Source organism: Cuculus canorus, chromosome 9 (genome assembly GCF_017976375.1).
Source record: "Cuculus canorus isolate bCucCan1 chromosome 9, bCucCan1.pri, whole genome shotgun sequence".
Lineage (NCBI taxonomy): Eukaryota > Metazoa > Chordata > Aves > Cuculiformes > Cuculidae > Cuculus > Cuculus canorus.
The window spans coordinates 25,984,390-26,002,246 of record NC_071409.1 but is presented as its reverse complement, the minus strand read 5'-3'; the positions used below and the strand labels follow the sequence as shown (position 1 = coordinate 26,002,246).

General features: G+C 45.1%; 1 protein-coding gene across 2 annotated transcripts; it reads left to right on the top strand.

Annotated features, from left to right (window-relative positions):
* The first annotated feature begins 112 nt into the window (after positions 1–112).
* HPS3 (HPS3 biogenesis of lysosomal organelles complex 2 subunit 1) lies at positions 113–17,856 on the top strand. Of its 2 annotated transcripts, XM_054073913.1 has the most exons (17): positions 115–387; positions 2,137–2,631; positions 3,773–3,959; positions 4,725–4,810; positions 6,005–6,197; positions 6,452–6,533; positions 7,348–7,502; positions 7,646–7,754; positions 7,963–8,144; positions 8,471–8,648; positions 9,259–9,489; positions 10,458–10,643; positions 12,022–12,210; positions 12,782–12,889; positions 13,252–13,458; positions 14,881–14,971; positions 16,063–17,856. In XM_054073913.1, the coding sequence occupies exons 1-17, from the start codon at positions 168–170 to the stop codon at positions 16,188–16,190; spliced, it is 3,027 nt and encodes a 1,008-aa protein (XP_053929888.1). In that variant the 5' UTR covers positions 115–167; the 3' UTR covers positions 16,191–17,856. The 2 variants fall into 2 exon arrangements, with proteins under 2 accessions (XP_053929889.1, XP_053929888.1); XM_054073914.1 differs by lacking the exons at positions 13,252–13,458; positions 14,881–14,971; positions 16,063–17,856 and adding an exon at positions 12,996–13,209 and having other exon boundaries at positions 113–387.
* Position 17,857: the final 1 nt, after the last annotated feature.

Here is a 17,857-nt window from a genome sequence, read left to right as displayed (position 1 = left end):
GCCCCATTTCTCCAGCGTGTCCGGCTCCTCTGATTCCTTCCAACAGGCTCTGTCGCTAAGAACATCAACCTTGCTCCTTTAAACGAAAAGGGGCGGGAGGGGATGACGCACAGAGGGAAGCGGAACATTTCCCTTCCGTTCGTTCCCCGAAGCGGAGCGGTTCGGGGATGGTGCAGCTGTACAACCTGCACCCGTTCGGGTGGCAGCGCGTGGTGCCGTGCCGCCGCGAGCCCTCGCGCTTCTGCTGCGCCCGCGGGGACCTGCTGGTGGCCAGCGCGGCCGGGGGGTGCGGCCTGGATGCCTTCGCCCTGCGCGGGGCCGGCCCCGAACCCCTCGGCTCCTTCGCCACGCTGGGACCCGTGCGGTGCATGGAACACAGCGCCAAGGGTGCGGAGGGGCTGGGGGAGAGCGCCCGGGCTGCGGGGGGGAAGGGGCGAGGGGGGAGTCCCCGCTCTTGGGGGGTGTGGGGAGGGGGCCCGGGCGGCGGTGCGGCAGGGGGAAGGGCCCGGGCGGGGGGAGAAGGGGTGCAGGCTGCCCTGGGGCAGGGAGACAGGGTGCAGGCTCCGGTAGGGCTGGGGGGAAGAGGCCAGCGGGGGGCAGGAGCTGCGAGCTGTGGTGAGGCGGGGGAGAGGGGCCGGGCTGCTGTGGGGTGGGGGGAGAAGGTCTGGGCTGTGATGGGGTGAGGGGAAAGGGTCCCAGCTCTTGTGGGACAGGGAGAAATGGTCCAGACTGTGGTGGGGCTCGAGGAGAGGGCCCCGGCGTGGGGGAGAGGGCCCAGGCTGGGGGTAGGTAGGGAGTCCAGGCTGTGGTGGGGCAGGGGGAGAGGGTGCAGGCTGGGGGGAGAAGGTTTGGGCTGAGGGGACATGGAGAAAGGGTCCAGGCTGTGTTGAGGATGGGGGAAAGAGTCCAGGCTGGGGGGAGCGGGTTTGGGCTGGGCTGTGGTGGGAGAAGAGGGTCCTGTGTCGGGTGAGGATGGGGGGAGAAGGTCTGGGCTGCGATGGGGCAAGGAGAAAGAGTCTTGTCTAGGGGGCAAGGAGAGGGTCCCGGCTGTGGTGGGGCAGGGGGAAAGGGTCTAAGCTGGTGGGGAGGGTGTCCCTGCTCCTTTGGGGCATGGGGAGAGGGTCCGGGCTGCCTTGGGGCAGGGGGAGAGGGTCTGGGTTCTGGCTGGGCTGGGGTCTGTGCATCCCCTCGCTGCTCTTCCCACCGTCTCGGCTGCCCTGGCTGCATCCCTCCTCCTGCCCGGGGTCCCATTTGGATCCCGGAGCCCAAGGGAAGGGCTGTGGCTCTGCGGGGTCTGCAGAGAGCAAAGTAGTTATTTATTGCTGGGAGTTCTGGGGGGGGAACCTCCTCGTCTGCAGTCACAGTTTGCTCCGTGGATCAACTCCAGAGTCACTCTGGACCTGACTGTATCAGTCCAGGTTTTAATGGTGTGTGAAGCATGTTCCAGCCCATAGAGAAACTTGCACTTGAGTTTTATTGGAGAGAAATGGATGAAAACTGATTTTGGAGCTTTATGTATGAATTGAGGATTGAGGATGCTGTGAGACTATAGTTGAAGTTTGGCGAGGTGTAAGTATGGACACACTGGAGTGACCTTACAGTTGGGATGCAGGAAAACACACAAATCCTGCTAATCTCTGCCTGGTCTTGTGTGTTCAACAAGCAGAACTCTTAGGTTTAGATCACTCAGCCCTTATAACATGTTGAGATTTCAGATCTGGTATAAGAGATAAAAAAATCCCTCTGCTCTCCCTGGATAAGTAGGGGAATAAATAAATAAATAGGGGATAAATAGGGGAAGAAGCAGCAGTTTGCTCTCGCGCTTTCTAGCAAGGCCCGAGCTCTGTGATGCCTCCATTCCCAGTTGCGTTCCCTCTGCCTGACTGCTGTTTTGGAGTTGCTCTGCGTTGTTAGGTAATGGGAATAAATTTATTCTTTTCATCCAGTCTACGGTTGGAGTTGATGATCTCTAAGGTCTTTTTCAACCTAATGATTCTATGATTTTATCTGTGGCCTTGTGGCTGTTGTGTTTGGCTCACGTGGATGCTCTTTCTAATGTACTGCAGTGGGCGAAGAGCTCAAACCCTGCATCCTCTGGTCTTTATTGAGCGGTTGGCGCTGCTGCTTGCTTTCCAGGAGACTATCTGGTGACCATTGAAGAAAAAGGCAAAGCCACTTTCCTGAGGGCGTACGTCAACTGGAGATGCATGTCTGCGGGGAGCGCTCGTGTCTGTGTGCGGATGGTTGGTCACAAGGTGGAAGAGTCGTACAGCGAAGCCTTAAAAGAACAGATGTCCATTGTGGAAATGCCGCTTTCGGATCCTCCACTGTGCATTTCCTGTTGTCCTGTAACCGGAGATCTCCTTGTGGGCTGCAAGAATAAACTGGTCCTGTTCTGTTTGAAATACCGGGTCGTAAACCGGAATTTGACTGTGTTAGACTTTGAACGCTCCTTAATTTTACACATTGATAACTTCATTCCTGCTGAAGTGGCGTTTTGTGCCGGACATATCGCCATAACAACGGAGCTGGATGTTCTGATCCTGAAACTGGAAGTGGTCCAGCAAAGCGCAGATGGAACAGAGCGCAGTGGACATCAAATCAGTACACTGGAAAGCCCTGGGGGCGGAGGTAAGTCCAGAAATCAGATACTTTCATTTCTAAATATCTGCTCATTGATTGCTGTTGTTCTCAAAGTAGACTCAAAGTCACTGCCCTTCAGCAAGTATTTCCAGCTCGTCACAGCTGGATACTCATAGAGTAATAGAATAGTTTGAGTTGGAAGGGACCTTAAAGCCCATCCAGTGCACAAAAAGGTATACCTCCTGCATTTGGAGGCAACGGTGAAATCAAATGTACCATCGTTCTGCAGGCGCTTTGAGAACAGTGCAGCCTCTACAGACATAGAATTAGGCCCCTGGTTTGGGGTGGTACCATGGACCAAATCAAAGCAGTGACCTTTCAAAGCGTTGTGTTTGGGAAGGTTATTCCATCAGTGTCACCGCCCTAAGAACTGCGCCTCTGCCAGGGGCCAAGTGGAAGGCCAAATGGAAGAAGCACCTTATGAACCTTCAAGTGAGCTATGCATCCATTTCAGAATGCTGCTACGGTGATGCATGTGCTCTTTTTAACTGTTAGTCAGCTCTGAACCTTAGGAAAATCCTCCATTTCTAATGGAGAAAACTTAAACCAGAAAAAGGTGGTCTTTTAGAAGTGGAAACTGTACCTAGAAGAAATGCAAAGGTAAATAAAACTTGTCAGATGGGGAGGATACAAACTGAAATGTTCTTTATTGAGTGAAGCTGGATCTTATCTGGGATAATGGCAACCTGCCTTGAGTTGTTTTTATTACTAAAAGCTAAATGGAAGAGTTCAGATTACGTTCTGTAATCTATTCCGTCTTTGGATTTGCTTTCAACAACTTAGGTGAGTTTAAGGTAACACAACTTTCTCTCAGAGCTGTCTTCTCCTTCTTAAAGCCTCTCCAACAGAATAATGACGTATTTTGATGGCCAACTGTGTGCAGCACAGGTTGCCTTGGACTTGCTGTATAACAAACGGTTTACTCATCCTCAACTCTTAAGAGTTCAGACTGTTGAGGGCCTACTTGAAGGATTGTTCTCGCCTTCTAGTGTAGCTGGTTTCAAAATTGCATGGTTTGAGGAAGCCAATGTAGTTGCAATTGGAGTATTTAATTGATATTTTGCCATATCATTTTCTTACTGTTAAATGGAATGGTTTGAACAATTACCGTAGCATTTTCATTGTTAAGGTGTGGAAGTTGAAAGCTCTTCGACACATAATTTGCAGCCTGAATTAGATGAGTTCATCATATGTCAGAAGCCTGTGGAGCTGCTTGGGGAAGAAAGTAAGTTCTGTGACATCCCCGTCACCCTGGAATCCACGGAGTTACCTACAGAAGACACAAAGCACTTCCAAGTCCGGTATCTGCTTTTCAGGTACTACAGATTTATTTTCCCCTTTATTGGTTAATTTAGTATGAGAAATGCAAATGAGGTGTGGCTCATGTCTTGTTGAAAGAAAAACCCTGGGGTTTGACTTCTGAGGGGGTTTATAATGGTTTCTTTCTTTGCACAGAGGAAATAATGTGATACCAGAGAGAGCCCATTTTTGAATAGAATAGACAATTTCAGTTGAAAGGGACTAACAATGATCGTCTGGTCCAGCTGCTGCCTGACCACTTCAGGGCTGCCGCAATGCTAAAGCTTGGTATTAAGGACATTGTCCAAATGCCTCTTAGACCCTGGCAGGCACAGGGCATCGACCACCTCTCTACACAGCCTGTTCCAGGGTCTGACCACCCTTTCAGTAAAGAAACGCTTACTCATGTCAAGTCCGAACCTCCCCTGATGGACACAGCTTGGAACCATCCCCGTGTGCTCTGTCCCTGGATCCCAGGAAGGGCAGCTCAGCACCTCCCCCTCCACATCCCCTCCTCGGGTTGCCCCTCAGCTTCCTTGTCTCCAAATGAGACAAACCCAAAGCCCTCGCCGCTCCTCACAGGACGTGCTTTCCAGCCCTTCCCTGGCTTTTTTGCCCTCCTTTTGCATTCAAGGACCTTCCCATCTTTCTCAAATAGAGGTGCCCAGACCTGCACACAGCACTCTGGGTGTGTGGCCGTGCCAAGGCTGAATCCAGTGGGACTATCCCTTCTCTCAACCTCTTCAAGGGCCCATGTTGTCATTTTTGGATTTTTTCTGCAGGCGTTTTACACCTGACCAGTCGCCTTTTGTGTTTTGTGAAGAGACAAAGTTGCACTCCCTTCAACTGCTCCCTGTGTATCAGACAGGTACGTAGATATGGGTGGATGGATGCAGGCATGCATTATGGCCTGTGGCACAGGAGAGCTGGGGAAAGAAGGAGCTCTTTTGTATATCCTGTTTTGTATGCTGTTTCTGTAGGATTTGTTTTTGAATGACTGTCTTTCCTCCTTTTTCAATGATTTAAACTGAGCTTCCATTAACAAAAAAGTCTTGAAGTTGCTCCAAGTCTGCACAAACCGTGAACTAAAATATCAGTTCACCACACCAAAAGAGGAGTAAATCAGCTTTTATCAGTTCTCTTCTGATTAATTTTATGTCCCCAAGCAGTCACTCTTTACATTGCCTTAATAAAATTATCCTCAGTGTTATAAGACACTGGGCTGCCTCTCATTATTCAATAGTGGCAATTAATCAGAGTAGTGCACCTTAATAATGATTAAGATAGGGGTTACCATTCTGCCAGACTTTAATTAAAGCTGCAAGGGATGGATGGAGATGTTAGGAGTCAGTAATACACACTAGGTTGAGCTCCAACAGGTCAGTGGAAGAATCTGAAACTGTGTGTTATCAATGAGCTTTACTGACTGCTCGCCCATGTTGTAGTGGTATCTGTCTGCTCAGTAGCAAAGCCTCATTGAAGTTGCAGCTGTCTCAAGAGAACGAGCTCCTGGCCATGTATCTCCAGCTCTCTTCTGCTCTCTTGTGAGTTACAGCCTTTCTCAAGAGGGCTGTAAAGTCTGAACACAGCTTCACCTGCTGAAGGCGCTTTAGAAGTAAGTTCTGCCATGCCCAGCTTCTCTTTCCCTTCAGGGATGAGCTGTGGTGTGAGGCACTGCAGCTCTGGAATGTTCATCCCAGCTCACAAGTAGCTGTCTAAGATCAGGCTGGTTGATCAGTCCATGGCTGCTTAATTGTGGTGGATCTACCAGGACTTCCAGGTGTTGTCTCATCTTCAGAATCCCTTTGCTTGGTGGGACATCCACACTTGTGTTAAAAATACCTCCACATGAGATAGCAGGACATACAAATCTGTGACCTGTGCACTGATCTGACCTATACACGGATCTTCGTATGGTTCTTTTTCTCTTCACTAGCTACTAACAAACCAGTCTGCCTTGTGGGCAGGTTTGATCGGATCTTTTGGGCGCCAGGGGGGCAAAGGAATTGCCAGGCTCTGATTGACGAGGTACATAAAATGCCTTTCTTATTGTTACATCTAGGAAATTCTGTGAAGGCTGACGAGGAAACTGAGAACAAGAGAGAGCTACTGAGTCTCTTCTGCTTTTTCTCTTTGCCTCACGCTGGGTATCTCTACTCTATTGGGAAGTCAGTAGAACTGATTTCTACTTACCAATATTCAGAGAAGTCGGAACAGGCAGTTCTCACTCCACAGTTCCTGCATGTCATCACAAGGTACTGTGTTTATGATTTTGCTCATAATGTGAACTACATTTTTCTGTGTTGCTGTTTTGGGGGTTTTTTTCTCCTCCTTTTTCCCTCTGCTGTGTCCCTCATGGCCTCCTTGTGGGTTCATTCCATCGTGCAGCCTGTTTAGGCTTCAAGGCTCATTTCTAGAAAGGATCTAATTCACTGTAGTCTTGGCTGCTTGATTTTTGTCAAGTCTTCATTCTTTTCTTTCATTATTGTGGTTTCTTCTTCCCCTATAGTGAGAGCCTGCAGTGTTTCACAGTGCGGTGCAGCGCAGCAGCAGCTCGTGATGAGGATCCGTACATTGATACCACCGTCAAGGTGCACCTCTTATTATCTTGCTAAAAGAATGAGCTTAGTAGTATGGAGCTTAACTTCCTTATGTTTCCTTCTGAAATCCCATTAGTTTCTCTTAGCTGAACCAATAAAATAACATCCAAAATTAATATTTTACTCCGATCTATGACATATTGTATTTTAATGGTCTACAAATGTCTCAATGAAACAATTATTACCATTTGAGATTCTAACCCGTAAGTAGAATGCTTTCAAACCCATCCAAAGCTATAAAATCACTTACATTTTAAACTAAATTCCACGTTTTCATATATATATATATATATATATATATAAATGTTTTCCCTTATTCTGGCTGATGATGTTGCTGTCTCTCAGGTGACCTTGAAACAGTTTTTGTAAGAGGAATGTAGACACTTGAAGGATCTGCTACCGGATAGTACCTGTTTATTAGTAGCAGGGCTTCTGATCCTTTGAGGTCTCAACTTTTCCCCTTCCTTAAATTGTTCATCAGTAAAAACTGATAGAATTATAAGGATTGGCGTATATGTTAATAAAAATACCAGGAAAGACAGACCAAAGTGTGTTTTAATTTTGTATTTAAGGATTTCTTTAGGATGGCAGGTGTGAAGAAACCATAGGAGAGTAGAAGTGCTATAGAACTTTCAAGAGCCAAACACGTGATCTCTGCTCGCCGTAGAGGCCTCAAAGTTAGGGAAGCCAGTGAATGTTTTTAGTGTCAGATGTTGGGAAAAGGTTATATTTTTTTCATATTTTTTTATTGGAAGATTCGAAGTACTTACTAACTGAAATGACAAAATGATCCCTTTTCTTTAAGGCTTGTCCACCAGTGTCACTGGATGTCTGCACATTAAGGATGCAGCTTTTCATAGGACCGAGAGCTCTCTGTCATTTCAAAAACAATATCATTCTTTTGACTAAGGCAGACACGGAAGATATTACTGAAAGAAGAAAACCTACAAGAAGGATGCTGTAAGGTTTTGTCTTTTGAGGAGGGGGTATTTATAGCTCTGTGTACAGTCCTGATTTGCATTTAAATTAAGAGAATGGGTTTTTTTTTGTCCACATAGGGTTTAGTTGGACACTGACAACACATCTCTTTTCCTTCTCTCTAGTTCCAGAAAGGCAGACAGCATCAAATCCAGAACAGATTCTGAGTCAGAGCCTGGTTGGAATCTGTATATTATAAACACGGTTTCAACCATTCAGCTCTACAGAGAAATGGTATTGCTCGACACCTGCTTTTGTTGTTTGATGACTAAAAATGAATGCTGTTAATGAATCTGATGCATGTTGTTGCTGAATATCACGTAATGTATTTCTCCTGAATAGCCCATAATCCTATTTCAAATGGCTGCTGCCATCATTAGGATCATTCCTGTATATTCCTGATTTTTACCAACAGCCTAAGTCTATCCCGTGGCTGTTCTAGGTGGATTATAGCAGAACTTACAAGAACGTGAGAACGGAGAGTTGCATCCATCTTCTCAGTGAGGCGCACTTGCTGGTCAGAGCAGCTCTGATGGACCCCAGCGTCCTCACCTCAGAGGAGAAAGAAGAACTGCAAACAGCTTTCAGAGAGAGTTGTGCCTTCTTAGGAGACTGCTACAGCAGGTATGGTTTAGATGTCAGTGATACAGGTGAGCTTTTATTTCCAATAATGTAACCTCGAAATGAAAACCCATCATTCTTTGTTGCTTTATGTTACTATTGCGTTTATAATATAACTCTTTACGTTCTATGGAAACAGCGGCATCCAGTCATCTCTTCAGGATCCTGTTTGTCATTAAACACAGAATACATTGCATTGAATTTGCAGATCCTACTGGTGTGCCTGCTGCTTTGTTGGATGTCTTAGTTTAGTACCTACAAACAGTGATGGCAAAAGTGTTGCCCTTAGTTGTTTTGTTCTTTTTTCCCTTCCTCTCTGTCGCATCCAGGTTTGACACAAAGGATTACCACCTGGCTTTGCCGTACTACAGAATGTCAGGTTTATCCATGACTGAAGTTTTAAAGAGACTCGTTTCAGAAGGGGCTGAAATACAGACATATGAGAGAGGATTTATATTTTACTTAACTCATAGTCTTAATGAAGACTTAAGTGAAGAATTAAGTAAGGTAGAAACAATTTTTTTTTTCTTAATCTATTGATTTAGTTCTGATTTTAAGAAACGTGTATTGAATTTTAGTTAAATTCCCTTTGAAAATGCTGAGCTGCTTATTTAGTTTTGCTGTTGTTCTTTTTCACATGCTTTTTATTGTCCCAGTTTTGTTGGCAAAATAGCAAGTGGCACCTGTGATGCCTTGGGCTGCTTTCAAGTAACATATGATGGGTTTGGCTATGAGTCTGCATGTTGTTAACGATCTGGTTCCACTTACACACAGAGACACTCCTGTTTTACTAAAGTTCTGCCTCAAATTTCTTTCATTTCCCATTTCTGTAACCAAACGGTTTCTTTGCACATTGCCAAACTGGTTGGTAAAACCAATTTGCAGCGGTGGTGGACGTTCTGGCACCTCAGAGTGTGGGCTGAGTGACTGCTGGTTAGAGATCTTTTACTTTTATTGGCAGGGAGGAGGCAGGCAGGGGAGGTGCTGTGATTTGATAGCTAAGTTGTATTTATCTGTTTTATTAAAAAACAAAACCCCGAACCTGCAATATTATCACTTGCCATCAAAGACTATATCTGGAAAAGTCTGAACTGTCAAATGGCTTTTATTTTAATAGGAACTGGCGAATCAGGTTCTCCAAATATTCTACCTTGCTGACCCTGTGCAGCTGCCTCATATCCTCTGCAGCCCCTGCATGAGAAACGTGTGTCCTTCGACAGCTGTGAAGTATCTTCAGAAAGTCGAAAAGACGCTGCCCTCAGTGGTACTGACGCTCACTAAGGCCTTTATGGCTCTGAAAATGGGAGACCTCGTGATGTATGAACATGAGATGGACTCCTATAAGGAGGTAAAGTTTGCTGACAGCGTGAGCTATTCATGCTTTGAAAAGCCACAGTCAGTAGGTTTGGCTTCTGGTTGTATTTTACAGTAAAAGAAACTTTCAGTCACTCCTCTTCCGGCAGTTGTGCTGAAGTTGTGCCCCTCTACCTGTAATTTATACGCGCTGTGCCCATGAAAACATTGTCTGTATGCAGACAGCCCTTATCAGATTGCTGTAGAAGCAGAATGTCCATGGCACACGCAACCCAAAAGTTGGTTTATACAATTTCCCATCTTTTTTGTGGAAGCTGAGGTGGTGTTTAGCCTGGGGAAAAGGAGGCTGAGGGGAGACCTCATCACTGTCTGCCTGAAAGGAGGGTGTGGTGAGGTGGGTGCTGGGCTCTGCTCCCAATGCCAGGTGATAGGAAGAGAGGAAATGGCCTCAAGTTGTGCGAAGGCAGGTTTAGATTGGACATCAGTAAAGATTTCTTCACCGCAAGGGTTGTGGTCTGATCGTTTTTTCAGGGGTGTTATGGAAATAAAAATCATCCTTTAGCAAAGTAGTCTACTGACATTTCAGCCAGTGATTTTTCAAAATAGTGTGTATGTTGGATGTCTTGGATTTCACAGCAAAATCTGTATTCCTTGTGTGTGCAGTAACTCCAGATTTCAGCAACATGTTGCTTTTGGTGTTCAGGCAAATGGCCTGTTGCTCTGGAGTCGCTGTTCTGGCACACGGTTTGGAGCTTGCTCTCCGGAGAGCTATTCTGTAAATATTAGAAAGGATTGTTTTTTCTGCTTGACTTTCCCTCATTTCATAGAATCATAGAATAGTTTGGGTTGGAAGGGCCCTTTAAGATCATCTAGTTCCAACCCCCCTGCCGTGGACAGGGACATTCATCTGTCTATATTTCACTGCCTGAGGAAATGCTATCTTTGCTGTGTTGAATCATGTGGATTTACCTCTTTTCCTGATTTCTGTCTGACTGTTTGTAGACAATACTGGCTTGTGGCTTCATTGGGCAACCAAAACTCTTGATTCAGCGTAAAGACGGAGTTGTTCTTCCAACTGAATTTGCTGTTCATCTGAAGGAGATGCAGCCTGGTTTACTGGTGGCTGCCATTGTGGCTTTACATGAGAATAGTAAAATTGAACTGGAAGAAGCAGATCTCTTTTTCAAGGTCAGCCTATGATCGTTTATTTTCTCGTTTTTTCTCATAGCGATATCGTTACAGTTAAGGCAAAGCGGCCTCGGTTGCTCTTTCACCATTTTCTTCAGCGTTACTTCACAGAGAGGGGAATGAGGGTTGGATATATTGCAGTCATGACAGGTGGCTACAGAGTCAAGAGCTGGACCTTCTGGAGGGAAATACTGGTTAAATCAAGTAGAAAAAAAAATTCCTTTAAGTTCTTTGTTTTGACCCTGTGATTTGAATGGAGAATATGCTGATCTCAGAGATTGTTCTGTGGCTTCCTAGTAATTTGGCTTCATAGAATAGCTTGGGATGGAAGGGACCTTAAAGATCGTCTAATCCCTCCGCCTACCATGGGCAGGGCCACCTCCCACTGGATCAGGGGCTCCAAGCCCCATCCAACCTGGCCTGGAACCCCTCCAGGGATGGGGCAGCCACCACTGCTGTGGGCACCCTGGGCCAGGGCCTCCCCACCCTCATTGTGAAGAAATTCTTCCTAAGGGTCCTGAAATTTAACAGAATTTAGGGAAATCACTTCCATAAGCTCCTTTTGAACAAATCATGAGGACTGAAAGATACTTCTAAAGAATCAGACTACTATATGAAGGTATAAAATGTTCAGACGTTCTGTACAAATTTCTTAAAGAAGGGCAGGTCTCCGTGGTCTATGAGAAGAGAGATAAATAGGATAGTTTTTCTGGTGTCACTGAAGTTTTCTCTGCTTAGGTTGGGAAACTGAAAACCTTTTTTCTTTCCTCTACAATGGATAGCGTTGTTTGGATTAAATCCATATATTCTTCACTGTAGGCATGTTGCAGTCTTACGTCTGTTACTGTGAAAGCCTTGTGTCAGAAATACCGTATCGGGAAACTCAAATCAAAACAAATGTTGTTGTTTAAAGCAAGTTGGAAACTAAGAAAAAGTCAGTTTTGCTGACATGCCAGACCTCAAAGCATCTCCCTATGAGTCCTGCTGTTATACCCAGCTAAGGTGCACAGCATCTCTCGTCATGGCCTTGAGATTCTTCTTTTGGAGACACCTGCTTGGCTGTTGGCATATATAAAGTCCTTCAAGTCATCTGTCTGTAAATACTTGCTGACATTTCTGGCAGTGGAGTAAAGTGAAGAAGAAATAAAATCTATCATTGAGAATTGATCACCCTTAAAATCATTGTGTGAACTTTTGACTTTGCCCAGCACTGCGTTATGTAGAATCACATCAGTTAGAAACACATCAAGACAGAAAAGAATCCAAAATTCTGATTGTTGCAAAAGTGGAAACCTCTTCCTTCTGTTTCTTACAACTTCTGCTGTTAATTACCACATGGTCTGTGCTCACTTGCTGACTTGTGATGTTTTTGTTTTAGATGTTGTGTAGCGACAGTGAAAACGCCACTCCTCAGCTCTTGGTGGATTTCTGGGAAGCTCTTCTTGTAGTGTGCTCTCAGGAAGAAATACTTGAGGAGCTTTTGTTGAGGGTTGCTTCTCAGTATGTTTGGAGGATATCGAAGAAGCAGCTTCCTGAGACAAAGCCATTGAAAACAACTGAGGATCTGGTGAGTGTGCTGCTCGGCGGGAGTTTTATGACTGCATAGTCCCTCCAAAATCGATCCAGATACCATCCCTGGTGGTTTAATTCTGGGCAATGTATCTCATAAAAGCAGCAAGACTGAAAGAAAATCGATAGCGTGTGATTAGCAAACAGGCGTTGCTGGCTCTGGGGGGTTCTGCTCTCTGGGGACACCTGGAAACATAATTCCAGCAGGAATTTCAACGCTAGACAGAAGGAAGGGCTAAAGTGAAATGGTAAGAGTTTGTTTGAGAAGTGCTAAAATGAAATGGTGAGAGTTTGTCGGTGGGCTGTGTGCAGTTATACAAAGCTCGCTACATGAGAGAAATGCGTGAATGGTGAATTTTAAAGGATTCTGAATGGGCAATCTGAAATAAAACAAAATAGAAATGTCCAGCTTATTTGTTACTAAATTGTATGAACCAGAAGAAAGAGTAGCTTCTACTCTAAATTATGCTCTTTGAGAGTAAAATTTCCTTCAGTTGTGGAGGGTTTCACATGGAACTGTGACTAACAGAAATATTTATTTTATTGCAACTTGATTCTTTCTTGTCTAGATAAACTCCTGTAATCATTTTGGGTTGATTTTCCCATGGGTGTCATCCATAATGTCAGTGGGATCTCCATCTGATGAAGGTTACCATGAAGATATCTCAAAACTGCAGGTGTGAAACCTTATATCTTTCTTTTGACAGCTTAGATCCAGTCTCCAAATGTTTATGTACATATGAACAGCTTTCTCTATTGGACTCCCTCCTCCTTTTCCCCCAGGCTGTCCAAGCTGATTTAAAAGGCCCATTGAAAGGATGGAAGAAGAAAAATACCAGAGAGAGATGTTGAAAACACTGATATTTACATTTGCAGTCTACTCTAAGCTTGCTTTCTCTGTTTCCAGTAACATTTATTAAAGGAAATATTATTTCAGAATTATTCTGATAGGTGAGGGCTTCTGTTCTAATTTATGGTTGGCATTTTTTTTCCAATATTTGTCTGAAATCCAAACAATCCTTTTTCTTCTTGTCTCCAGTCTCTTTTGTGCGGTCAGTCAGTCAATATCGCTTCAGCTCTGCCTGTCTTGGAGCCTCTGGCAGAGGTTGGCGCTGTCGGCCTCACCGTCCGTGTTCTCTGCAATACCCGTCAGGGCAAATATGAGGAGGCCCTTGACCAGCTCCTCAAGAGGTGTCCTGATGCGGCTGTGTCGTACGCTCAGCATGAGCTGAAAGGTGACAGTCGGGTGAGCTCCTTCCCTTAGTTATTTATATTTTTGGGGTTTTATTCTAATTAAAATGCCGTTGTGTACAGATGGACTCTGGATGGCTCAAATAGCCGAGCTTGAAGACAAAGTAAATTACTTAGCTTGCTTTGAACCTCCTGATTGGCATTTAAGTTCTGTAACTCAGTCCTCACTAATTTTCACGGAGTACTTTTTTTCCCCCAGTTTCTTCTGTGACGACTTATATTCGTTCTAGTAAATGAGTTTTTTTTCAGGCGTCAGAGTGCATCAGTAAAGGGAGAGTCATGTCTTCTTTTTCCCCTGTAAATGGAAAACTAGCTAGTTTGTCACTGATCAGTGTTCCGACTTCTTTGACAGTGCTATATGTGACATTTTAGTAAAAAGCGAGCTGAGAAGAGAGCATGGTCCTTCAAATACACTTCAATTCACACTTAAATGTGTTCTTCCTGTGTTCTAGTGACATCTTCTGACCTTATAACATCAGAACAACACTGGTTCACTAGGGAAAAGATTGTTATGTCCCGTTTTCCCCTTAGGCCTTTTTATTTGGGAACTGATTTTGTGGCTGCCCCATCCCTGGAGGGGTTCCAGGCCAGGTTGGATGGGCCTTGGGCAGCCTGAGCCAGTGGGAGGTGTCCCTGCCCATGGCAGGGGTGGCACTGGATGATATTTAAGGTCCCTTCCAAAGCAAACTATTCTATGATTCTCTGATTCTTTTCAGTGTTCAGGAGTACAGGAGTTCACTTCCATTATGCATCGCAGCTACTCTATTAATTGTACCCTATTTGCTGGCCAGGATCAGCAAAGGTGATCCTCAACAGATGGAAATCTGTTCAAATCCAGATTTCTGCTTTATATTCAGATCCGAAAATTGTTTCTTTGACTGTTTCCACGTTAGAGAGTTGAATGTGGGATTGCAGTGCTGGATCTGAGCACAGGTGGAAGAAGAGGGTGACCACATTTAGAAAAGAAGGAAAGGAATCCTTTCCCATCTCTCCGTTCCTACCAACAAAATCCTACACCAAACATACTTCACCACTAGAGCTGTGGGAAGCAGAGAGAGTCAGAAGACAGAGCAGCGTTCGTACCGTAATGCTGTTCGCTGCTTGCGTGGAGCTGTTTGGAGGGAGAAAAGAACCAATTTTCTCACTGCATCAGTTTTGCTTCTGGTATAACTTTTCTCTGATAAACTTTTCTCTCTCAGCACACGAGGGGGCACTGCGTAAAAACGTTCAAGTGTAAAAAGTGGAAAGTAGGACGTGCCCAACTCCTGCGTTTCAAAGCATTAGTTAAACTAATGGAGTTCATCGTAACTGGCCTGTGTTTGTACGCAGCTGTGCTTGGCTCAGTGGGTTGAGGCAGGGCTTTCGTACTCTTCATTGCAGTCCTATTTAATGTGCGCGTTTGGTTTTTGTGGCTTAGGCTGTGTGGTGGAACAAGCTGCTTCCTGAACTTTGCAAGAGAATCCGCCTTACTGGAAATGGCTGCCCTGTTCTTATTTCATCACTGAAAGGTAAATCGATTGATTTCAACTCTGGTCCAGAAGCCTTTGTACCTCATCTGACACTCTAAATTCTGTTCAGGCTAAGGTCTACTGAGGTGACAATTTGGGAAATAAGAGAGCCTTTTTCTCTGGTCCAAGCTAAGACAGCTCAGCAGGCGTTCTGCTCGCTAGCACAGGATTCTGCCGCTTACAGGGTGTCACCTCGTGTAAATACCACGGCATTCATTTGGTATTGGAAACAAACTGTGTGAATAGTATTGTTTCTATACAGGTCGAGAAGAGACGACTTTAAAAGAATTACTAAATAGAAGTAGTGGATAATAACGTGGGGTTTTGCCCTAAGCTCAGGGACTGTGTGGTTCTAAGCAATGACAGCCAACAGGCTACTGCTGCCCTTGGGAACACAATAGGTGTTTCAGTGTGTATTGATGGTTAGGTTAAAGACTGAAAAACTGCCGTGCGTTACTGCTAGAAGTAGAGGAACCAACCCTGATAGTTAATGCAGTCCTATTGTTCCATGTTTGTAGGAAGTCACTAATGCTGTGTGTGGCTGAGGGGCCAGTGTGCTCGTTTTGACAGAATAAGAAGATGGAATAAAGCACTTTATATATATTATACAGGTTGTCGTGCTCTAGCATAAAGTTCATGGTTCTACTACTGCCAGTTTCACCTGTGAAACATGGTTTTCATGCAGTAACTGTTATGTTCTCGCTTAAGAACGTAATGTTAAGCAGCTTGGTCAGAGAAGCTGCATGTAGAACATCCCATTTTACAGCGAGCGTTGAGTAGAGATTTCTGTGTCTCCCTTTGTATACGATACAAAACACATGAAGTACTAGATCAGACTTCATAAGCATTAATGCGACCTGATGAGTCAAGGTAGAGATGTCATTTTAATATAAGACGTCATTTCAATTTACTTGTGAGATTTCCTAAAGTCGTATTTGCTGCTTAATCGGTGTGTCTTAAATTTCATTCCAGTTGCAATATTTAGATAATTTAATTACTTCAATTAGTAACTACGTTGTTAATATTTTTTTCACTGCTTTGTTCCAAACCTTAAATACCTAACCAAGTTTTTCCTCCCCCGCTCTGAGCAGAAACTTTATCTGTTGTTGCAATGGAGCTGGAACTCAGGGATTTCCTCAGTCTTCTGCCAGAGGATGGAACTGCAGCATTTTTCCTGCCGTATCTTCTTCACTGTAGTCAGAGGAAGCTGTTGACCTAAACCACTGAAAGTCTGCTCTGCATTTGGATACAAATAATGTGCTGGAATAAAAAAGTAAAAGAAACAAACGGTAGAACTCCGTATAAGGAAGGTACTGTGGGACTCCCCTCAGATAAATTACCTTATTTCTCAGTTGAAACCTTACGACAACCTCGGCCAGCAGGTTGAGGGAGGTGGTTCTGCCCCTCTATTCCTCTCTTGTGAGACCTCAGCTGGAGTATTGCGTCCAGTTCTGGAATCCTCAACATAAGGAGGTAGAGCTATTGGAACAGGTCCAGAGGAGGCTACAAGGATGATCCTATGGCTGGAACACCTTCCATACAAGAACAGGCTGAAAGAGTTGGGGTTGTTCAGCCTGGAGAAGAGAAGGCTCAGAGGAGACCTTATAGCAACCTTTCAATACCTGAAGGGGCTACAGGAAAGCTGGAGAGGGGCTGTCCACAAAGGCTTGTGGGGATAGGACGAACGGCAACAGGGATAAACTGGAGAGGGGCAGATTTGGACTAGATGTAAGGAGGAATTTCTTCACGATGAGGGTGTTGAGGCACTGAAACAGGTTTCCTAAGGAATTGGTGGCTGCCCCATCCCTGGAGGGGTTCCAGGCCAGGTTGGATGGGGCTTGGAGCAGCCTGAGCCAGTGGGAGGTGTCCCTGCCCATGGCAGGGGGGGGACGGGGACTGGATGGGCCTTGAGGTTCTGAAGCTAATCCTGTCGCACTCTGACAAAGGTCAGCAAGCCAGAACTGCTGCCAGCTATAATGGAATAGCAGTGGGAAACATTGCTATTCTGCTGTTCTGACGGATCCCTCATCTCTTCGACGGGGGTGAACTTAAGGCTAAAGCAGCTGGAAACTACACTTGGACATACAATGTTCACTGAAAGTAAAGCAGGGAGTCAGTCTTCATTCTGTGTTCGTTGGCTGGGTCGCTGTCCTAGGGAGGGGTTTAAGCTCAGGCAGTTGTTGACCTGTGTGAGTAAAAGCAAGTGCCTTGCTCTGCCAAGTGGAACTGGGCCCCACTTCCTTCATTTTGCAACGCCTTGGATTCCAGCTGGCAAACCCAGTCAGCTGCTCTGTCGTCTCCATTGCGTAACCATGCATGTGTTACGCTGAAGATCTTTCCCTTTAGCAATTCACAAAAAAGGCCATAAATCAAAGACAAATGGGAGTGTTCCCCAAGGCGAGTGGAACCCTTGCTGGGTTTTGTTCTCTCTCTTCTCCTGTTGTATTCAGCCAGTAGACGAGCATTGGAAATATCCCTAGGTCACAAATCCAGCTGGAAACTTAATTTCTTCTAGGTTTTCTGGTAAGCATCTCAGGTAGTTCTGTATTTGTGCACTGCTGTTTGTCTTTCTGTTGGGCAGAAAACCTGGTCCTGTTCCTTCAGCTGGAATTGAGGCTTAATAAACTGTCACAATGTTTATGATCTTCTTATGAAGAAATGAGTTTTTTATTTTTGCAAGCTGACCACAAAGAAAACAATGACTCTGCAATCCCATAACCATCTAAGAGCCTCAGCAGCTGACACTGCCTCTCGGAAATCCATATTCACTGGAGGTTTCATGTGCCTTAAACCTGTAGAAAGCAGGCAGAAGGGATCATCTACATGGCAAGTAAAATATATTAGAGAAAGGAAAAAAATAGTGTAACTTGTTTGTGTAGTGTTCCA